The 23,914-nt window shown below is 50.3% G+C and overlaps 1 protein-coding gene across 1 annotated transcript in view; it reads left to right on the top strand.

Annotated features, from left to right (window-relative positions):
• Nucleotides 1-23,914, top strand: part of Galnt2 (polypeptide N-acetylgalactosaminyltransferase 2) — a 118,631-nt gene that overhangs the window by 54,667 nt on the left and 40,050 nt on the right. Inside the window, exons 2-3 of the mRNA XM_021169564.2 lie at nt 11,790-11,883; nt 21,884-22,037. Of these exons, the coding sequence (XP_021025223.1) occupies nt 11,790-11,883; nt 21,884-22,037 (248 nt within the window). The remainder of the gene's footprint in view (nt 1-11,789; nt 11,884-21,883; nt 22,038-23,914) is intronic.

The raw sequence follows: 23,914 nt of genomic DNA, 5'->3' as shown, positions 1-23,914 counted from the left end.
AAACAGCAAACCTAGAGCGGTCTGTGTGTAAATGTGGGCAGCATTGGATCCTTCCACGGGCCGAGTCTGTGTCACTGTGAGCCTGCAAGGTGGATGGTCAGAGCCAGGCCGTCTGGCTGGTTCTCTTGCCTGTGGGTCTCTCACTGAGCCTGGTCTCTCATGTCCTCTGCCTTCACCCTTGTGGTCTCCTCCTCCTCCCACAGGAGGGCTCTCTGTTCTTCCTGGACCTTCCTCCCCCTGATCAGGGTTGGTTACGTCCCCCTCTTGCCCCGTGCCTGCTGCCTCCACGCGCCCTGAGCTGAGGAAAAGGTACCTTTTTTCACGTGTGAAACGTCACAGTGTTGACTGTCTTTCGAATCTCTAAATGGTCTAAAATTAAATGATGTAATCAAGAGCAACATACTGTGCCCTGCCTGGGACAGACACAGCAAGAAGCCCTGATGTCTTTCGCTCACCACAGGGTGTTTCTGTGGCTTCTTCTTTCTGTTTCTGTTGTATACACATTTCTACACATCACAGGGGGCAAAACAAAACACAAACATCCACAGCAATGTCCATATAGAAGCAGGCCTTACAATGAATGACCTAGCTGTTCTATCCTTTGAAAAACAACATCCCGTTTTAGTCTGAGGACTCCTTCAGACCAACCAATCACCAGGGTGAAGGCCCCTTCCAGCCTTCCCTGCCCTCTCCTGAGTCTACACAGAGGTCTGTGTCTGAGGTTCCTTTTGTCAGACCCCTGAGCTCAGGCTGTCTGGGCTGTTCCCCACCCCTGGGAGATGGATTACAGCCATTGTTCTTGAGGCCTCCTGGCTGGGCTGACTGCAGGGGCTGAGTTAGGCAGAGGCCCTGGCTCCCCAGAGGCAGTGGTTTGCATTCATTTGGCCTCTGCCTTGTGTCTGGAATTGATACGTTAATAAAAGCCCTGGTGCCCAGCCCCTCTTACGCACGTATGCAGATTTATTGTGTGGTCTGTCTGCCTGAGTGTCTGACTTATTAAAGACAACAAAATGGGTTCTTTCTCATCCATTATTTGAAGAGAATAATAAGTCTCTGTCAGATTAGCTCCTTGGGACTCAAAGCTGAATAGTGGCTGTCTGTGGAGCTCTTGAGCCAAGAACTCACCTCATCCTGAAGCCGAAAATTGTATTCTGAACATCTTAAATACTGTACTGTTCAGCCCTGGCAGAAAGCAAGCAGATAGAAACCGTCAGTCACATGGGGCTATGTTCTTCTCTGTGTGGGGCACACTTACACAGAGAAGCAGCACGGTCCCTTGAGCTCGCTGGCCTCTGCACCTGCCCTCCCAGGGCTGGTCCACAGCCAAAATCGCCAGACTTTTAAAGATCAAGCCACGGAGGATGGGAAGGGAGCCAAAGCCAAGGGAGCCCCTGGGACCTCCTTTTCATATGCTCTGTCCCCTCAGGAAAATGTCTGGGGCAGTATGCACTATTCTCCCAATGAAAATGTAGGCCAGAGTCCTAATCCCCAGGGCCTCGGGATGGGGCTATATTTGGTGACAGGGTCTTTGCAGAAGTCTAGTTACAATGAGGTCATTAAGGTGGCCCTAAGCCAGTGTGACTGGTGTCCTTATAAAAGGGAGACCATGGGCACTGAGACAAACTCACAGAGGAGGCCATGGGAGGATATGGGGAATAGGCCACCTGCAGGCTTAGGGGGAGGAGCCTGGAGCAGTGCTCTCAGCCCCAGGGGAGCCAGCCCTGTGACCCCTAGGCCTTGGATGCCCAGAGCTATGAAACATAAACACCTTCCCAGACTGGGGTCCTTTCAGGGCATCCCCAGATTCAAGTGATATCTTCTAGGTTGTAAATTAAGTTCAAGACATGAATGTAGACTATACCTTCTCAGTGTGAGGACCTGCAGCCTTTGCTGGTTGGACTGTTGTCTGGGGTTTTGTTTCTAGCACAAAGACCCTCTGAGCAGGCTGGAGTCCTGTCGCTTTGAGTGCAGGCCCTGGGGCGGGAGCATGCTTCTCTCTGTCGTGTAGACATCACTGGGCTTTTGCTGAGGTTCTGGCCACCTCTGGTGCCATCAGATTCCTTCTCTGAGTCGGGGCCTTGGTTTCTGCTACAACCCGTAGGAAACAGGCCTCTGAGGTCATGGTCTCTCACTCCAGGGGTCACTACAGGTGACCTGTGCAAAAACTGAAAGTCAGAATATAATCCAACAGGCAGCTTTTTCAGGATGACTTAGTTCAGAGGTTAAGATAGATAAATTCTCAATTATCCATGTCCTTAAAAAAAGACTGGTACTTGGGGGTTTGTGGATAGGTCTCCCTTGCCCAAGATGTTATATGTTGTTTAGCTGCACAGAGTCTCCGCTGTGGGACTGTTAGAACTCTCCCAGTTATGGGCAGAGCATGGCTCTGTGAGGCCTGCGGTTTTCTATGATACTCCATTTCTAAGGGAAAGCGGATTTATAACCCCAGATCAGGTTCCGAAGAAACAGCACCCAAGGAAGGGATGGGCTACAGGCCTCGCAGAACATTCTAGTCCATCACGGGTCCTGAGGAGATGGCTTGGTTGGTAAAGTACCTGCTATGCAGGCATGAGAAGCTGGGCTCCCAGAACCAGTATGAACAGGCTGGGTGTGTTGGCACATGCTTGTACTCCTTCTCATTGCTGTGGTCTACGGGCCGTTGCACAAGCTCTAAGTCACCAAGAGACCCTGTCTCTGAGAACAAGGTGGGAAGACCATGAGGTTGGCCTCTGGCTTACACACACACAAACATGCATACACATGTACACACACTGAGAAAGCTATGCCAGAGTGTAGATAAAGGTTCATTAGAACAAGGACTCCCTTTGTATGGAAGCCCTGTCCTGGATGAGAGGACACCATCTGCTGGTTGCCCGGAGCAGCCTGCAGCTGTGTGACAGTGACTGACACTGGAGGTAGCTGGCTATTGTCTTGAAATGTACAGAGACCTAACCCCTTTTGGGTAGTGTGTGTGTGTGTGTGTGTGTGTGTGTCCCCTGGGGCTGGAGCAGTAGAGAGAGGGCAGTGTATGCAGCAGCAGCAGCTTGGGAGTACCTGCTTCTTTGCCCATATTGGGCAGCTCCCAGTGCTTATAGGGTGAGGCCTGCTGTGGTGTCCAGGTCATACTTACTCATGTCAGGCTGGGAACCAGCACCAGCAGCCCCACCTGCTGTTTTTCTAGGAAGCCCTTTGTTTGCAGCTGCCTACAGATGAAGGCAGATGCCATCAGCCTGTGGGCAAGGTAGATTGTCACACAGGTGTGAACTGAAGGATGGGGAGGGCCAGCCTTGGGCTTCAGGCTTAGGAGACCACGCTCTTTTCTTTGGTTATCTGTGAGCCACAGGGCAGGCAGGCCTGTGGGCTGGCCAGGGGCTCCTTTGTGTGTGTGGGCTGAGTGGATGAAACAGGGCATCCTCTGACCTCACTTGACCTGAGCAGGGCACTAAGGCCCCACACTGGGGCTGTTGCCCTGAGCTGTCACCCTGAGCTGTCACCTGAGAGCTCTTTACTTGGGACTTGCCCATATTCTGTCACCAGTTGCTCTTCTCTGGTGACCTTGGCTTCTCATTTCTGAGGCTGAAATGCTCAGTGCTTCCTGGAGCTCACTAGAAGCATCAGGAAAAGGCAGGAATCAGGAGTTCAGTGAGCCCAAGGCCGATGGGAATTTCCCTGCTTACTTCAGGTCTCTCTTTAGCTCTTGCTTCGAGAACTTCCTGCAGTCTGAAGAAGCCCTTCTGGTTAGATTGAGATCTACCAGACTTTCCTAATTGGGGGGTGGGGGGGGGAGAAGGAAGCCGCTCTGCTTCTTGATTGGTCCCTGAGGGCCACATCCAGGGTATGGGGTACTGTGATTTCAGGATGCCACTGTGTCCAGTGTCTATGTGGTTCCCACTAGGTAGACTGTTATGTGATGTGATGAGCTTATGGTCACATGTGGAGTGTGGCCAAACGTATCAGTTATTCTGAAGAGAAACAGTGAGGTCGTCTACCTACCTGCAAGCAGGCTGGCTCCGTCTCCTCCAGAACAGCAACACACTGGAGGGGGCATAGCCAACTTGGCTGGCTCTTGGTAGGATCCTAATGCCTGCCTCTGGAAAGGGCATAACCTTCCTTGACATGGGGGAGGCTGAGTGGATGTCTCTGGAAGCCAGTGGTCACCCACCAGGTGCCCGGTGTATCCCAGGACCACCACCACCATCCTGATGGGTCTCCCTCACCTCTGTGCCACAGGAAAGAGTGTTCCTCTTGGTGTTGGGTTTCTACTTGATATTACTGCCACGTGGTCTATTTTAGATGTAGTACCTGGAGATTGTCAAAGTCTTAAGTGATGCCCACTAGCCTTTATCTGCATTTGGTAGCAAGGCAGCTAGCTCTGGGAAGGTGTCAAGTTAGCCAGGACCACACATCACAGCTAGACTCTGGCAGCTCAAGGTAGAATGTTGGGAGTCTCTGGCCTCTTTCTTCTAGTGTGGTCACATGAGAGATGGCATCTACACATAAGAACTTTTATCAGCCTCCATGTGCACCCACTCTCCTGGGTCCCCCATAATTACAGAATAGTGCAGCACCCAGATCCAGGGCTACTGGCTCAAGGTGTGTAGATGGCACCAGCCTTCACTTCAAAGAGGTTTGACTGTCTAGGACCTGCCTCTACTTGAGGAGCAGCTGGAGTTGTCTGTCACCGTGCCCACGAGGCCACAGCCAGCTTCTCACCCAGGGAGGGAGGGAGGACAGAAAAACTGTGGCCATTTCTAACCCAGTGCAGTCCATTGCTCCAAACCAGTATCCTTCATGACATGTACCAGGATGTAGTAGTGCCAGACGTCATTTGAGCAGTAGCATGTGGGCCTGTGGCTTTGACTCCCTAGGTTTTGTCGACATTCTGCCACTTCCTTTGAATGTGTCGCCCCCCCCCCCCCCGTGTCACCCTAGATGAAAACATGATTCCTGAGACTCTGGGCCTGGGGTGGGAACTTGAGTTTGTTGCAAAGTGAGTCCCATGTAGGGAATCACCCCTGGTGCCTCATGAGGATCAAACATGGTGTGTGACCACCACAGAGGTGGCTTTTAAGACAGGTGGGAATAGGTTCAAAGTTCTGAAAATCATGAGAGGGAATGGCCAGGACCCTGTGCTGTCTGAGCAGCTGGGGACCAGCCAGCATGTGCTAGAGGGTGACCATATATCTGGTCAACGAGTCTGTCCCATGACTGTTCCTGGGAGGCAGAGAGAGCTGACACCCTCCCCAAGACAGCCACAGTTTCACTGAGGTATACAGTGTTTGCCCTCAATTCTGTGATCTGGGTCTCAGTTTTCTTCTCTTTGGAATGGGATGCTCGTATTGTTTCACAGATGTGGTAAAGATCTACAGACTACAGACACCTGAGAGCTTAACAGCCCCAGAAGGTGGGATGTCCACAGGAAGCATCCACTTCAGGAAGGCAGTGCCATCTGTCTCACCGAAATGCAGATGTGGCGTCTGGTGGGAGCATCTGGCTTTCTGTGCACATGGCCAGCCTCCTATGAAAACATAATGGTCCGATGTTCTCCTAACAGTCCAGCCGTGGCTGTGTGCTCACAGGGCATTGGTGCCCATGGTCCCCTGACGCTTAGTCCAGCAGTGGCAGTGTGCTCATGGTAATAGCTATATTCTTGCAAGGCTACTTTGGCTTCTCCTTGGCCAGTTTTTTGTTTGTTTGTTTGTTTGTTTGTTTAAGAAAATAGATTTAGTATGAAAAGTGGTGTTTACCAAAAAGACATAGAGACAGACCCAGCATTGCTCAAGTCTAGACTGCAGGGGTGTCTCTGGGTACTCACCTGAATTCCTGGGGACCTTTGGAGTCTGGCCTACTGTGTGGACTACACCTGAGGAGTAGACCAGACCTACAGCATTTCTGCAAATAGCTCTCTAGCCAGGCACAGTTGGCAATCTTAGGCCAGGCCTGGCCAGATCGTCTGCTGCATCAGTGATGCTGGGAGCCATGTAGATTTATGATTTTACCCGTAACATATTTGTGCTGGGTTTAAAAATTATTCATGAGAATAATTTAAGAACATGAAAGAGTTGGAGAAGTGGAAACAGCACCCAGCACTCTCAGCCAGCATGAGCTTCCCCGTGTCTCGTTCCAGGCTGGTCCATATGGATGGGTATTTTTAGATAGTTGTTTTATTGTGTACATAAAATTTGGTCTCCTGCTTAACATAAGCATTTTGCATATTTGATGTGGTCTTTATCATTATAATTTTTAACGAATGCATAATATCCTCTTAAGGGGCTGTAACATAAATTAACTGCTTAGTGGAGACTATTTTAAGTTTCTTCTCTACTTGTGTAAGTGCTACTGTAGTATTTACGCATAGGATGTGCTCCTTATTCGGCAGTAGTTCATTGGGAAACTCTGCAGAAGCCCTTGGGTAGATGTGGGAGGGGGAGTGAATCCCAATCTCAGGGCCTAGAAAGAGCTGCGCCTGTCTTCAGGGGTGGGCTTCACTGATCACTCTCCTCAGGGACTTGCAAACACTGAGCAGGGTAGCCTTGTCAGGATGGTCGACTCCGACTCGGGGGAGGCCAGTCTTTGAATCAGCTGTGGTAGATCCACCTTCTATTGTTACATTGTAGCAGCTACTGTATTGTTACATTGTAGCAACCACCTTTCATCTTGCCTTCCTCATCAGGAAAATGAGGCCAGCAAAAGCAAGACGCATTGTGAATGAAGACTGTGTTAAGTAAAAGGCAGACCAGATGGGGAGGTAACAGATTTAGCTGTGCTAGTTGAGGCTGATAAGATGTGATAGCTAAAGGTCTCCTCCTTCATCTGGGACCCCCAACTGGAAGATGCTGGTTCTGCTCCAGGACCTGTGTTGGGCTGGCCCCTCTGCTCCCCTGATCTAGATACACTGATGGGGAAAACCCTGGATACACTGAAGAAGGTGTCTTCTGAAGGGCCACCAGGGTTCATGGTGGCTACATGGGACCTGATCATCTAAGATACAGTGGATCTGCTTGTGAGTGTTTAAGGCTGACATGGAAAGACAAACTTCTGGTAGTGAATAGGGCAGGAAGCAGCATCACCATGATAGGCTATGGCCACACCAGCCAGGGAGACCCCATCTCCTGCTCTGTTGCCCTCTGCTGCACCCTCACCCTTGGCTGTACACTGTGAAATGCTGTCTGACTGCCGAGCCTTTCCACCGCTTTCCTGTCATCTGTTCGGAAGTTTTACTTTATTTTAAAATGTGATCAACTGGTATGAGTCACAGGGAAAAGCATTTGCTAAAAACCACTCTCTTTCATGTGGAAGACATTTTCTAGTCAAGCTTTTGACATACGTCACTTCTGTAATATGAGGGGATCTGCTTTGGCTGGAGCCGGAAGCCCAGGACAAGCAGAACTGGGGCCCGAGAGGGCTGTCAGCACCACGCACAAGCAGGATCTCCATTTATAAGCAGGGATGTGGATGCCACGCCCAGGTCACACCCAGCTCACCCATGGACTTCACCGATTTACCATGAGGCCCCTGCCTCAGCCTCCAAGAACAGGACCAAAAGCTGAATTGGTTCCCATGGCTCCCAGACACACCCAGGTGTGATGGCTCCTGAGGAGCTTGTATTTGGGTTCTGGCCACAGTCTCTAATCCCTGCCCTCAGGCTCCCGGGCTCCTAGCATGTCACCTAGACCCTCCTTCCCCAGGAGATGCTCTTTAAGGTCACATACTCAGTCCACAGATCTGCCCAGACAAAGCCAGGCCTCGACAAGGCACTGTGTAGTCAGAGACTCCTACTGGGAGCAAGGTGGCATTGCACCAAGGCCCTGTGGCACCTCTGATCCTCTAGTAGTGCAGTCAGAGTTGCCTGAGGTGACAGATCTTCCCTACTGAGTCTCAGGAGCCCTAGGAGACTGCTCCTGGCAGACTGGGTCGCTGGCAGCCATCACTCTTGCGTGTGGCTGAGAGCATTTGGATAGAATGCTCTTTGATGGTGTGTGTGTGAAAGGTTCCATGGTGGAGCACCAGCTTCAGTGCTCCAGAGGGTCGAGTGCTCCTGGTACTTAACAGCAGCTTTCCCATGAGCACCCATAGTGAAATAAACGCACAGATGACCTTTGTCGTAGTGTGCCCGTGGCTTGTGGTCAACTGAGTGTATACAGAGCACATTAACTCACACCTCACTGAACCCTGAACTCCACAACCTGCCTGGTACAGTGAGCATCTCTGGGTAGAGCAGCCCTCTCAAGGCTGCCTGGGACCTCTCAGACCCCAGCCAGATACTGCCCTTGAGAGTGTGATCGAGTTTCAGACCAGCCGTTGGGTTGAACAGGCACGGCCATTGGGACTAAGTCGCAGAACTGGGTTTTTCATCTCCTCCCTTACCGCCTGACTCTTAGACCTTCGTGTCTTTCTGCTCTTAGCGGAGTGAAGGTTCTAGAGCTGTCTGCATGGGCTGTGAAGTCTGTTGTGGGCTCCTCCTGTTCTTCAGCCATGTCCCAGTGCCATCCCTGTAAGGTGAGGCAGGAAGATTTACTGTTTCCTCTGTGCACACAGTGTGCAAACAGCTTCCGAGGAGATCCATGGATCCGTGAGGCACACCTGTGGTGCCAAGCTGCCCCTCAGCAGCCAGTGATGGGGAGGAGCACCCCTCACCCCTCATCTTCAACCCTTGCTCCCATCAGGCCTTGAGCTCACAAGTATAGCCCACTTGCTCTCCGAGGCCTAGGGGTCAGTGTTGCTGAGGTCGAGTTGGGGGAAACCTGTAATGTAATGTGGTCCTCATGTGGGGGTTGGGGGCGTCTCCCAGACTGGGCCCCCTTCTCGGTGAATTAGAAGCACGTTGTCCGGTTGGGTGGGTGGTTTGGTGCGCTCCTTTGGGAGGTTTGTAAGAATTTTAGGAGATGATGAGGTACATCTCCACAGTGCAGGCCTGGGGGCTGTGACCCAGCCTTTCTGCCCTATGTCTGCTCCCCAGTCTGCTGTTCTCATCTCCCACGGCCACAGGCTGCCCCAGCCACACCTCCCCTGGGTGACGGGCCATATCTGCTAAAACCGTGAGCCAGAGTCAGCCCTTTTCCCTTACATGGCTGCTTGTTGGGTATTGGTCACAATAAGAGAAGCCAGCAGCGAAAATGAGGCTCTGACACAGTGAGCAGGAGGTGCCTTGCTCTGTCTGGTGAGCCCTGTCTACGGAGTTCTGTCATTTGGGGGAGCTCTGTCTGGGGGAACATGTGGGGTTTTTTCTGCTCCACGATGGTAGAACCACCTACTCCAAGGACTCAGAAATAGCCAGCAGTCCCTGCGTCCCTCTGGGTCCCTTGGTGGAAATACCTTGCTGTAAGAGGTGTGGTCTGTAGCTGGGAGCTGTTCTGCTCTGAGAGCCTAGCTTTGGGCTGAGTGGTACCTTAGTGGGTTTGGGTGTCTGAATTTTGAGATGAGCTCCAAGTCTGAGTAAGCCTCTTTCAGAATCTGGCGACCTGGCTTTTTATAAACGCAAGTGCTACTGTTCTGCTCAGCCCCGGTGATAATTACTGAACAGTCTCTAAATGACGCTGACAGGTGACATTGAGGAACCCGACATTCAGGAGTATTTTGGGGACTTGTTCTGTGCCTGACCATATGGTCTAGTAGCTAAAAGGATTTTACATCGACAAGATATGTTTCAAAAGGGGAGATTTAAAACTGCCTGTTTATTTTCTCCCTTCTTCCAGAGCAGTATTTTTATGCCTGTTACAAACATGGCAGAAGCCATGTGTTTACTGCCTCCACCCCACGAGCACAGACCTGTCACCAGGCAGACTCCGTCTTCCTTCCTCATAGCAGGAGAAGCACAGTGCCTGGTCCCCAGCCTGGACCCGTGGGCTCTGAGCACGGGGCTTCAACACCTGAAGCATTAGGGCATTTTCAACAGGACTGCTGGTCTGGTCTAGATGGATTGCTAAGATCTGTAGATGCAGGAGCCTCAAATCGATCACGGGATGGCGGGGCCAGTGAGGGCGGAGCGTGTGAACAGCATTCTTAGATGTTCACCTCACACCTGAGGGCACCACACTGCCAGGGGCAACACGCAAAGGGATTCGAGACAGTTCCTGGGACCACAGAGGACCTGGGGGTCTTGAATGCTACATGCTGCTGTGAAAGGCCACCAAAATGGCAGCCACGGGCTCATGGCAGCTCGCCTAGCCTCCCAGTTTTAAAGTCCAGTGAGTAGTGAGACCCTGTTATCACTGACCCTGCCTAGCACCCCAGACTCAGGCTCAGGCTGTGTGGGAAGAAATTGTGTTGTGAGAGAAATGCTGAGAGTTGACCTGGCTATGTTGATTCTGTGACTGCCACAGACTAGGGCTCGATTGGAGCCACCAGCTCCAGAGACTGCCTCAGCGTTCCGTCTCGTTCAAGGTGAAATAGCTGATCTGGGAGCCAGAGTGTTTGAGAGGTTGAAAGCCCTGGTGTTTGTGTGTGGGAGTATTATCAGTCAGAAAATCTAACAAACCAGCTATGAAATAGAAGTGGGCTCTTAATTAAAAGATAGCACTGTGCAGCCTGCCGGGCCGGAGTGGGCTGTTTTAGTTTTTAGCATCGTTCCCTCCGTTGCAAAGCCACCGTCTGCTGTGTTTGTAGGGTCACTGTACAGTCATCACCAATGGTGGGTTGGAAGTTTATTTATAACGCAATAATCAGAAGAGCTGATTACAGGATCGTTTTAGAATCTTCTGGCTGCGAGAAAAATTGTAAATAGGGTCCAGATGCGTGCTCAAACATTTGTCACTGCGTGGAGGCAGGAGCACTGGGAGTCTGGGGGGGCTGAGAAGCGTTGGCTAGGTGGTTTGGAGCAAGTGGGTCAGTGTCCATTGTTCGCATTCCCCTACCCCAACCCCTCTGCACACTTCTCCCACCCCACCCCTTTGTACACCCCTCCCATGATAAACCAGCCATATCACTATACTGCAGAAGCCAAGAAAGGAAGGAAAGGCTACAGAGAGAGGAGGCGCCAAGAACAGGATGGCTTCCCTTAAATGCAGATTACGGTCAGAGCAAGTGAGACCGGGAGGAAATCTTTCTCTGATCCAGCACAGCACATAGCAAAGCACACACAGCCAGCCCAATCCAGAGAGTTTGGCTACATGGAGAGCAGGCCTGGCCACCAGGGAAGGTACCTACTGCCAGGATCCCCATCTGCAGGAAGTGGGCTTCCACAGGGCTGGGCCCATAGGAGGTCTTCTGTTTGGATTATGCACAGAAACACTTTAAGTTCACAGCAATCAGATTTAAGTGGGCGGAACGTGCATTAAGTTGCGGGGCTGTGGGGCTGTTGTTTAGTTTGATTTAATGTTGATAAATGACAGCCGATTGCTTGCCCAGATGGGTGGGATAAATTCCACCAGAGCTTATGTCTTGCTCTGCAGGCTGGCTCCACGACAGTCCCCTGTGAGTTCCTGCTGTACCATCAGTGGGATTAATATGCCCTTTGACATATTAGAAGCTCAGAGGGCCCAGACCTTAGAGATTTCCCAGGAGCCCTGGTCCCATGACTCAGCCACTACGACAGTGCTGTGCTCAGCACATGGCTGCTGTGGTCCTCATTAGAGTCCTGCAGAGATTGTCCTGCGCTGTCTCCCTAGAGCATAGTCCAGACGTCTCTGGGTGGTTGATTCTGAGGATTGCCCTACGGTGGGAGCACTCCCTGCTCTGCTCGCTGCTGAGGTCCCGGCGTGATGGGATCACGAGAGCACTCTGAAGCAGAGAAGCTGAGAGAAGGTGAGCCACGGAAGCAGACGACTCACTCGGTGTCTTTGTTTCTCCAGGGTGACTGGAATGACATCGACTCCATGAAGAAGAAAGACCTTCACCACAGCAGAGGAGATGAGAAAGCACAGGGTGTGGAGACCCTCCCTCCAGGTACGGCGTCTGAACTGGGGCTGGGCTTCCGTGGACCTCCTAATTGTTAGTGGTCTGAATATAGTGCCAGGGCGGCGGCTTGGGGCAGAGAGAGGATGACTTACGCTTCCGGACACCGCCCTTTCCTGTCAGGACCTCGGTGTGTGGTTAGCAGAGTATCGAGAGAGAAACAGAGTAGAGGATAAATGACAAGGTCTGAGCTTACAGGTCATGAAAACATTTCAAACTGACTTGATTTTTTTTTTTTTTCTGTTAAAGAGATTTAGGTTCACAGCAAAGTTGGCAAAAGATCTAGAATGTTCACATGCCATGCATGTAGCTCCCACTGCCTGTCTGTATCTCACCACGGTGGGACCCAGGAATGGGCTGTGAACTGCATTAAATCAGGGTCACCACCAGAGTCCACAGTGAGGACCATGCTTGGTGGTATGTAGATGCCTGTAGAGGCCAGGAGAAGGTGTCAGGCCCATTGGTTTTATAAGCCACAGGAAGTAGGACATGAGAGCTCAACCCCAGCCCTGTGCAAGAGCAACGTGCCCTCTTAACCACTGAGCCATCTCTCCAGCCTTAGCTGGCCAAGTTCTAGCACTGGACGACCGTCCACTGCCTGGCTCTACCACAGCTTATTTTTGCATTCACTTGCTGAATGGTGTCTTGGTTGCTTCTAAGTTTTGGCAGTTGCGAATAAAGTTAATATATAAATACTGATATTTCAAAACACAGCTTCTATTCCAAAGGGAACTAGCAGTGGCTGATTCTAAACGAGTGACCCCGGTCTAGGAACATGGGTTGGGTGGCCCTCGGTGACATTGTCTACCAGGGAAGAGATTCTGTGAGATTTTATAATTGTAGAAAAGAAAAACATCATGAGATAAGGTGTTTCCCAGTGCCACCATCAAGGACAGCTGGGAGACACAGCAGCAGAGCGGGATCTCCTAGGGTTTAGACATGGAGTTTCAGATACAGGGATTGGAGAGTGGCTGTGAGGAGACTAAGGGAGGGAGAGATGATGCTGACTGTAGACCTGAGACATTTGTGTGCGGACTCCTAGAATTTTATTTATGTCTGAGGCCCCTTTGAGTTAGTTTGTATGAAAGATGGGCGGTGCCTGTCTAGACTCCTGAATTGATCTGGTTCTGGGTGTCAGCTGTTGAAAGTTTGCTCTTTTGCTGGATGTTGGTGGTGCACACCTTCAATCCCTGTGCTCAGGAGGCCGAATCAAACTATTCTCTGAGGTCAAGGGCATCCAGGATGAAGGGAGGGAGGGAGGGAGGGAGACAGACAGACAGACAGGCAGACGGACAGACAGAGGCATGACACCGAGACCCTGGAGGAGAGGATGAGGACCTTCAGAGAGAGGCAGCTGCATCTTGCTGTTGTCTCCTTCAGTGCTGAGTCTGACGAGTCCGGAGCTTTGTATGCTTGGGTGGAGACTGTCGCCATGGGATTTATTAAACTCGATGCACAGTGAAAATCCCTTTCTCCAGGTTCAGGAGAACCAGAATGTTTATGAGGAGGATGTCTTAGCCGCAGGTCAGTCCCAGGTGCCACGAAGAGGAACACAGATTCGAGTGTGTCCTTATCAACTGGCTCACATCAGAGGCGGATAATGGGTGGATTTGACCGGCAGCAAGCGGAGTCCTGGCACTAGAACTCTGCTTGGGCCAGATGCTGTGAATAAACTGAAGCTTATTTATTTAAAGTTCCAGATGAGTTGCTGTGGACCAGTGGTTTTCAACCTTCCTAATGCCATGACCCACAACCATAAAATTATTTCATTGCTACTTCATAACTATAATTTTGCTACTGTTACGAATTGTAATGTGAGTATCCAATATCCAAGATATCTGATATTTGACTCCAGGGAAAGGGTGGTTCAACCCCTGAGGGGGTCTCCACCCACAGGCTGAGAACCACTGCTCTAGATTCTAAAAGATGAAATTGGTTTTTGGAGGTTTTAATGTTAGTAAACTAGAGTTATTTTCCCCTTCATTTTACTTCCCATTCCTGCATTTCAAAGCTGCTTTCCCCCCTCTTTCAAGACTTGATGGTTAATAGAAACAATGTTTCAGACAGCAGGGATCCAGTGTGATACTTCAGGTTTTCCCTGAACACTTGAGTTTGTCATTAGAGATGTGTTTTTTCTAGGTATCAGGGATGCAATGTCCATACTTAAATGGGGTGGCAGGGAGCTGGAGAGATAGCTCAGCCAGTAAGAGCACTGACTGCTCTTCCAGAGGCCCTGAGCTCAATTCTTAGCAACCACATGGTAGCTCACAACCATCTGTAATGTCCATTGCTCTCTTCTGATGTGTCTGAAGACAGCTACAGTATACTCACATATATCAATTTTTTTAAAAAAGGTTATATGTGTTTAGAACAAAGCAAAACAGTCATGTTCAAGGCGAAATGCTTTTGAATAAGTATAAGCCTACTGTATGACCTTTCTTAATTCGAATTCTTGGCCTTAAATGGTCGACTGTTTAGATATTTGTACAAAATAAAAAAAAATTTTTTTGAAGAGCTAAAAAATAGGTTGTTGTGTGAATATGTGTGTAGTTGTCTATGTACATGCATGTGTACATACATACATACATACATGGACACAAAGGAGCTGTCTGGCTCTAGAGTGTTAAATCTGCCCTGCAGTCCTGTACATATGTACATGTCTATAGCTACACTGCTTTCCAGTGATAACAGCCCCGGGAAGCGCGCTGCAGTCTACCAGCATCAGAATGTGTGTGTGTAGCTTGGATGTCCACAGAGCTGCTGTGGATGTAATGTGAGCCATATGAAGGGTAAGAAGCTGCCGCTCCCAATTAGCCTGCTGGGCACTCAGGTTAAACAACCGATACCTGTTAGGGTAGGTTGGTGGTTGGTAGGTTGGTAGGTTGGCTGGTTGATAAGTTGGTAGGTTGGCTGGTTGGTAGGTAGGTTGTTACTGGTAGGTTGGTGGTTGGTAAGTTGGCTGGTTGGTAGGTTGGCTGGTTGGTAGCTTAGGTGGTTAGCTGGTTGGTAGGTTGGCTGGTTGGTAGCTTAGGTGGTTAGCTGGTTGGTAGGTTGGCTGGTTGGTGGTTGGTAGGTTAGCTGGTTGGTTGGCTGGTTGGTAGGTTGGTTGGTTGGTAGGTTGGCTGGTTGGCTGGTTGGTTATTTCTGTTCAATTGCTACTTGTATTATGGAAGGCAAAGCATTTCCTTTCAATAGCCTGTTAATCTTTATTAATGTTTCCCCCCTAAAATTATAAAAAATGGAACAGATCTATAGTTTGGGGGCAAAATGATAAAATTAAGTGTGTAGGTAACCTATTTATATACTGCTATAAAGTATTTTCTAAAGAAAGATATGCAAAGAAGCTATTACCTATTTCAGATGTATATTTAAAGATTTCTTTTACATCCTAGATACCAGGGATATAAAGATGCTTGGATATATTTAACCATAGCATACTGTGATTCATTAAACAACACAAACTTTCATTTCATGGAGTTTATCTGTTAAAGCTGATTTAAACTGTCCCTTGTCTTATCATGGGGGAACATGAGTTCTGGGGTCAGAATATAAGGAATTTGAACTGATGTTGACTTAATTTGTGCTGTATCATCTTTTCACAGTTTACCTTTTCTCTGTTATCTTTCCTTTGTCAAAAGTCAGCAGACTGTGTGTGTGTATTTCTGGGGTTTTATTCTGATCAGTTAATATATTTATGTATTTTACCAAAACCATAATTATTGCAACTATATAGAAAGTCTTAAATTTGGGTGACGTCAGTCCCTGACTTCATTTTTCTTCTCTGGAATGGCACCATCCCTTCTGGACCTTCCGCTGTTCCACTTGAAGTCTAGTCTGTTTATCGATAGCCACACACTAGCTCACTGAGACTCGTATTGGTGTTGCATTGGATCTGTAGATCTGAGAGAACTGACATCTGACAGTGATGCGTTGCCTACTCACAGACGTGGTGTATACGGCCACTTATCCCATTTTTCTCTGGGGTCTTTCATCAAGGCTTTGTAGTGTCCTTCTAACAGCTCTTGTGCATAGTTGTCCAGATTTGAATTTAAGATTCCTTTGGGGAGATCCAGGGTAGATGGTGCTGTGTTTCTGACTTTTACTTTGTTCGGCGCTGATAGACAGTGACACAACCTCTCTCTAGTAACCCGGTCTCATGTCTTGAAGTCTTGCTGCAGTTGCCTCTGGATGGTTTGTTGTTGCTTGTCTCGTACTCTATATACAAATAAGCATGGCCTTTGTGGACAAAGATGGTTTTGTTTCCTCCTTTCCATCCATGTAGCTTTCCTTCTCCTTTCTTGGCTTCTCCGTTCACTAGGATTCTTGGTGCAGTGTGGAAGGGGATGGGCCTCTCACCTTGTCTCATCAGTGAGACAGTGAGTCCTCATATTTGAGCTGTGCACTTGTCTCAGACATGAGTTTGCTGGGAATTTCTGTCCTGAAGGAGTGCTGGGTTTCGTCGGGGGCCTTTCTGCATCGTTGGATGTGGTCATGTCCATGCTTTTATGCTTTGTTGATTGTTATTTGTCCAGCCAACCTTGCACAACTATTTTAAGGCCCACCTGTAGAATGGAATTTCTTTTGTACATTCCCTGATTTAATTCACTAATGTTTTGTTGAGGATTTTTGCATATGTTCATGGAAAAATGTGGTCTGTAGTTTTGTTTTCTTCTGATGCCCATGACTTTGGTGTTAGGCCAGTTCCTTCCAGTTCCTGCCCACAACTGCTGGATCTCAACTGAGGAGCCACCGAGCTCCCAGAACCACTCACTCACTCAGCCCACACTCCCTGCAGAAGTAGGCTGTTCACAGTAAGGGATCCTCTGCACTCTGACGTGCTCCCAGGGGTTGTCCTCTGGGAGCAGGGTTTTTAGCAATACTGGTAGATGAATTAGCGATACTCTGGACATGACTGAAGTACGTGGAGGCAGCGTTGAGCGAGGACCCTGCAGTAAATGTGACTGTTTCTGTAGAGGGCTTAAAAGGGAAAATGAACTGCAGGCTAGCCTGAGCTACGTAGAGAGACCCTATCCCCCAAACAAACATGCAAGCAAAAGAACCCTGCACAAGTTAGAGAAGACTCTTTGGAGATTCACTCTTGCAGATTTGGAGCTGAGCAAAACCTCATGGATGTGGAGCAGCTGCCTCCTGCCCTCTGTGAAGCTGCTCATTCGATAGCATCGATAATTCTAAACCAGTTCTATGTGGCTCTCCTGGGGCATCTGGCAGTTCCTTAGAGCTTTTGATGAGGTGCCTTTGAATTTCCTGTTTTTTTTTCATCCCTAATAATGAGTTATTTTAGGAAGCCTTATTTCAAGAGAGGTTCCCCACAGTGGCGATCTGCCACAGCAGACACCCAGCAATGGTATCCTTCGCATCCTTCACTGTGAGGGCTGGCTTGCTTGCTGCAGTCTTGGCCTTCCCTTCTCGGCTGGGCGCTCATTGGAGCAGGGACATCATGAGGTTTTTCTTTTAAGCAGAGGAAAATTATGTTCAGTTTGAGATCAGCCATGGAGTTGAGGGGCTTCATAGCATGGTCTCTCTTTCTGTGGGTTTTTGGCTTGCTTGCTTTCCCATGCTGTCCCAGGAGAGGGTAGTGCTACTCCACACAGGTGGTCTGTCCGGGGGGCTGGCATTTGCTTGAGCTGCCTCTGCTGGAGAGCCCATATCTGTGCCGAACTCAGAGCCTTGGAGTCCCTATCTTGCAGGCTCCTGTGTATTGCAGACACCTGTGGTGACCAAGTATGCACCCCTCCTTAGGAGCATGAGTTGGGTACCCCCCCCCTTGCTTCCCAAAGCCTCTAAAGCCCATGTGCATGTATCTCTCAGTGCCTGGTTTCAAACATGCACCTAGCCATGTTAGATCTGTAAAAATTAATCAGAGATTGATGCAATTCTTCTTTCAAGGATGGGGTTTAATTAAAAACAAAATTTTATAAAGAAAGCTCTGCAGTCTTTTCAAATTCACTTGTAGATGAATTGTTAGACACTTGACATCAACTTTCCTTTGGCCCCGAGGAGGCCTCTGTTCCAGTCTCCCAGGCCCAGAGCTCGGTAGATAGCATCCCAGGACCTCTGTTCCTGTGTGTAGCAGGCCTATGGATATGGCTGCCAGCTGCTCTGGCCAAGGGCAGGTGATGTGGGAAGTCCTTGCACTGAACTGGGGAGTCCAAGGATCGCAGCCAGAGGGGTGACTCATGAGCCCCACAGGAGGATCTGGAGCAGAGAGAGAAGCCTCTGCAGCCCAGCCATGTCTAACTAAGATGTTTTAGTTGTAGTTCAGACCTGCAGTCTCAATGTCGGGAGGCCTCTCTGGGAGTCATCGTGGGTAAAGAGTGGAGGAAGCTGGGAGTGGCCTGAGGGTAGACAGTGGCCAGGACAAGATAGCATAGAATGGCCCAGAAGATAAAGTCAGGGGTGTCCTCCTGACAGCACCATTCCTTGGGTCACCTCTTCATGGCCCACAGGGACTCATCCCTTGTCTTCCAAGGGCGAAGGTGGTCCAGGCTCACCCTTTCCTGACTCCGAGCTGTTGTTTCCATTGCTGCCATCTGTGGGCTGGGAATGACAGGCAAGAGTGTCCCTACGTCCTCTTACTGTTAGCTTAGCCCCTCCTCCAGCTTGCCTCCATTGGCCATCAGAGTCCACAGCAGAGTCGACAGGAGAGGAAGGCTACCCTCTCTCTGTCTCATGTACCTGGGGATGGCATTACAGAGAGCTTTAAGGTCTGTGAAGGAAGTTGTTTTTATCCTGAAGAGCCTAAGCTTTGGTCATAGGCTTCCTGTTTTCCTGACTGCCAGTTGGCCGTCTCCTGGTCTGCTGTAGAGGGAGAGCGTGAAGCTGTGCTGTGCTCTTCCAAGTCATACTCGGCTTCAGCTGCTCCATCCAGGGTGAGACCACAGTAGGAAAGCAGTGATCAGCAGGGTCTGTGACATGTTGGGTACCTAGGATATTGAGAGTAAGAACTAGCAGGTGGCCAGGGCTCTGACCGAGGGATTCTCATCCCATCTTATGGGGAGTGGGAGCCTGGATTGAGATACGAGGATGAACAGGAACCTCATAGCCAATGCTCCTCAGAGGGCATAGTCTTCAAGGTGGCCTTGGTCTGGTTGTACATAATTTTAAGAGAGGCAGGGAGCCTTGCTGGCTGCCTGAGGCTTGAGTAACGACCTGCCAGCCCTTCCTGTTCCAACCCAGGCAGTGGAGGTTGTACATCACTCTTCGCCCCTGCCCCACTTTGAGACAGGGTTTTTGTGTGTACCAGCCCCAGCTGTCCTGGACTCGATTTGTAGACCAGGCTGGTCTCAGACTCACAGAGATCCACCTGCCTCTGCCTCCCAAGTGCTGGGATTAAAGGCCTGCCCCCACTCCCCGCAGCACCTCATTTTTTTTTTTTATGGCTGGTTTCAACATACACAACAGCATACAGCTCAGCCCAGAGGTCATGCCTGAGAAAGGTCCACTCGTCAAGCAAACCTGCTGAAGACTGTTTTCACACTCCTGGCCAGTGAGTACCTGCTCCACGCGCGGCTTGGGTGATGTGCCCCGTTCCTCTCATGGTGTCTACATGCATACTTTATTTCCCGATGCCTCCTGTGAGATGTTATCTCAGGTTTTTCCATTAGCCCAAGGTGGGGTGTCGGGGGGTGGGGCTCTGACTGGTGGCTGGAGCTTCTTCCTTAATCCTATTTCCAAACCTATCAAAAGATTGATAATTTCTTGTCTGAAACTTATAATTTCTAAAATGGAAAATTTTAAGACGTTAGGAGCACAAGTAGCCTGTAAATACCAGGATTCGGTTCATTCCTGTGGCTCGTTCTGCCTGGTTCTCAGTTCTCTGTACCTGGCTGCCTGCCTGTCTGTGTGGGCTGGGCTCAGGTGTAGGCCTCACTTAGAGGGCAGGGCCAGGCTGGAGTGGAAGACAACTGAGAGATGAGCTGGAGCCTGTTCCCCTGAGCTCGCCTCCTCTGCTTTCTGCGGTCTGTGCCCCAGGAGTCTCCAACCCGACAATTCTGCAGGATACAGACCAATTTCTACAATGTTCTTGAGCCCAGTGTTTTTCAGATTATGGGTTCCAAACCATTATTAGATGATGAAGTCAATTTTCTATCACACCCACATGAAAACATCAGCTGCACCTGTGCCCGCCCGTCCTCCCTTTGCCGAGGACGAGCGTTAACTGTGAGGCTCTAGCCATTTGTAGGAATGCCTCACAGCTTCTGAGGGCTGACGTGATGCGTCTGCAGTCCCCCCTCCGTGGCATTCTCACACCCTACCATGCTTTCTGAAAGCTAATGGTACTTACGGTCCTATGACTTCATGCCAACATCATAGCAAGGTGGGACCTGTGTCCAGCTGCAGGCAGATGGTCATGGTCCGAGGGAGGAGCTGCTGGAGAGTCCTGACAGTGATTGAGGGATCACAGGAGCGCCTGACCTCAGTGCAGACAGGCCTCGTGTGGAGCTTTCTGGTCCCCAGGTCCAGCCATGCTTCCCTAGTCTGTCTCCCTCCCCCTCAGAACATGAACGCTTCAGTGGGGCCAGACATGAGCCTGCCTTTGCTCATCTGTGCCTTTGGAACTAGCATGATACCCGCCTGTGACCAGTGCCTCAGAGACCCCGAGGCAAGTGTGTGAGAGGTCCTGCAATTTCATGGTCTGATATACAACATAAAGCCTTCTCCATGACTGCATGTCATCCTAGAGAAGGCATAGGACTCTTGACTCTAGTGAGAGTGCACACAGGAAGGAGCTGAAGCAAGACTGACTGGTGAATGTCTGGGGGAGGGGCAGGCTATTCTAGAGCCTTCTCCCTAAAAATAGACCTGCATATGAGGATGACTGGGTCCTGTCTGCCATGCTGGGGTTTCTCTGGCAGCCACACTGTTCACTGCTCCACAGGCTGGGTGTCCTCACAGCTGCAGAGATTACTCCTAAGGAGGCCTTACCGGAGGCTGTGCAAACACCCTGTCTTCGGCTGTGGCATTTTCTACACTGTAGAAATGTGCCCCTCTCCCGATGGCCAGTGATTCTGCTGACAGCAGTGGGACTCAGGGAAGGAACGTTTTAGGGATGTTGCATGCATGGACTGTTGCAGGAATGAACAGTGAATACCCATAGCCCAGTGGTGTTTAGCCTCTTAGGACCCTCTTCACAGGGAGGAAAGGGAGGAGGGCATGATGATTCTAGTGAGGTCAGAACAGACAGCAGAGCTGGGCGTGGCGGCAGGGGCATCATCCTCAGCTACCTAGTGAGTTTGAGGATAGCCTTGGCTACGTGAAATCGATCAACCAAAAGAACAGTCAGCACGATGGGTGGTCTAAGTCTAGCATCCACCTTGCCCTTCCCTCCTGCCACTCACCATAGCCACTGACTTTCTCCTGGAGCCTCCATCTGTAGGAGGAAGCCTAGAGTTTCTCTCTCTCTCTCTCTCTCTCTCTCTCTCTCTCTCTCTCTCTCTCTCTCTCACACACACACACACACACACACACTCACACTCACACTCACACACTCACTCTTCCCGAATCCTCCTCAGCACTGTCTCAGGATAACCTTGCCCTGGGCTCTGGTTTTGGACTCCCAACAGTCCAAACATTTATCCTGGTGGTGCCTGATTGCAGAGTGGAGTCTTTTATTAAACTTATACACATGTTGTTTCCTTTGCCTGACGGGGATTGTTTGGGGACATGACCCAAATTCCTGGGAAGGTAGGCAGACAGAGAACACCCCCTTCCCAGAACTCCATGGCGCCTGAGTTGCTGGCTGTCTTGCGAGACACTGAGTGAAGCATGAGCTTGGGCTTTCACTCTTGTCTTGCAGAGTCTTGGCTTCCGTGTGACGACGTTCAGGGCCCTCTCAGATACTCTTGATTACAGTTGTCCTCCTGTGAACGAACCAAGGCCACTGTCGCTCAACCTAACACTTGCTGCCGTCTCTGGCGACACTCTGGTCTCGTGTCCGCTTGTCCCACACCCTCTGCTTCACTTTTTCCAGGCAAAGTCCGGTGGCCAGACTTTAACCAGGAGGCATACGTTGGCGGTACAATGGTTCGCTCTGGGCAGGACCCCTATGCACGCAACAAGTTCAACCAGGTGGAGAGTGACAAGCTGCACATGGACAGAGGCATCCCCGACACCCGGCATGACCAGTAAGTCTCTGCAAGCATGCGGGGAGAGCTGGAGAATCATCTCCTCGCAGCACCGGATTTCCTCACCCAGGTGGTGGTGGTTGTCAAAGCAGGCAACATCCTGGAGTGAGTGAGGCTCATGGCTCTTGGCCGTCTGCAGGGGCGGCAGGCTGTTGGCCAGCAGAGAAAGCTGTATGGGCCTTGTGCATGCTGATCTTTTAGTATTTTTAAGCTGCACTCATAAAACACTTTCTTGGAAAGAAGAAAATCTAACTTCCTCTTACTGGGGACAGCTGTAGTCAGGAACATTCTGGAAACCAGAAAAGAGATTAACTAAGGTCTCAGAACAGGGAGGGACCAGGAGGACAGGAGAAGGTGCTGCACCCCCAACACTGTGGAGAAGGGCCGTCTGCTCGCTCCTGGGGAATTCAGGCCTCGGGTGGGGGCACCCTGACTCCGCCGCGCTCAGCTCGAAGCACTCTCAGACATGGAGACTATTCTGCCACTGCTTACAAGGAAAAGGGTACCGACATCCTTGGTCATCTCCCCCACAACTGTCTTTATGTCCCAGAGAATAAGCAGAGGCACTGGACTAGGAGGTGCTGACGACAAAGCCAGAAGGGCAAGCGAGCGTCTGTTTGACAGGATCATATTCCCCTCAGAGACAGGCTCTGCCGGATTTGTAAGGGAGTTTCTAGATTAGGTTCATTGCCACCGCGGGTCTCACCTCACGGGAGCAGCATCAGTGTGATGAGCTGGGGTCCCAGGCGGAATAGAAACCAGAAGCTAGCCGAGCTTCGACTCCTGGCAGATGTAAGGTGCCCAGCTGCCTCACGTTTCTGCCGCAGGAGTGCCGCGCCATGGTAAACTGCGCTTAGCATTGTGAGCCAAAATGCACCCGAATTTCTTCATGTTGTCAGATTATTTTTTTTATTTTTAGTCACAGGAGTGAGAAAAGTACCTAATCTGGGCTCTCAGCCTCAGGACAGAGCTCAGCAGTCAGGGTGAAATGTCACCTGGCTATCTGAGATGACTGAAGTTTGAGCTCCGTGTGACCGGTGAGCTTTGTCACCAGCTGGTGCTAGCTGGCTTTCCCACTAAGATTTCACCATGGCTTGCTCTCCTTTGAGCAGGAAAAGGTGTGGTTTGGGGCTTGTCAGCAGGGGGCTGGGCTCTGAGCTGCCGCCTCCCCTGTGAGCTTCTGAAATTCCCTCAGACTCTGCAGACAGATTTTCTTTCAGTATTTCTGGAATGATTGTTTACCCAAACTAATTTTCCTCCCAGGATGGGTTGATTTCTGCCTGGTCTGTGTCGGTCGGCCTCCTTTGCTGTGTTGAAGCCGTGGCGGGGTGTGTGTGTTTCCCCATTGGCTGAATTGGGGTAAATTAAATCCTGACAGGCATTGGCCACTTGTGTTGGCTCCGGGAATCCATCACAGGGCATCAGCGGAAAGTATCAGGCTTTCTCTTCAGCTCCCTGAGGTTTCTATAGCAGGGATGCCATGAGCCTTTCGTGTGAGAGCCTGGCTTCAACTCTGAAGACGTCACACAACAGAACTCAGCCTCCCATGTCTGTGGAGCTGGAAGCAGACCAATGAGAGCAGATTCAGGATGAGACACCCAGACCCGATCCGACTGGCGCTTCCGTCTGTGACTTCTGTCCCCTGCAGGATGGCAGGACGGCGATTGTTCTGTGCTCTTTTGGCTCACAGGACCCCCACCCCAGAGTCTTCATTCCCTCTGACCAGCAGCCAGTGGGAGCATGGGTGTTTATGGATGAATCGACATGGTGAAGTCCCGAGCCTCCAGTGTGTTGTTGTTTGGAGATAGCTTCTTTCTTAGGCATGGTTAAGGTTAAATAAAGTTGTGAGAACGGCCCCTGATCCACTGGAATCTCAG

This window comes from Mus caroli, unplaced genomic scaffold (assembly GCF_978045245.1).
Source record: "Mus caroli unplaced genomic scaffold, Mus_caroli_1 scaffold_10, whole genome shotgun sequence".
Taxonomy (NCBI): domain Eukaryota; kingdom Metazoa; phylum Chordata; class Mammalia; order Rodentia; family Muridae; genus Mus; species Mus caroli.
The sequence above is the reverse complement of the archived record's forward strand: the minus strand, read 5'-3'. Positions and strand labels throughout refer to the sequence as shown.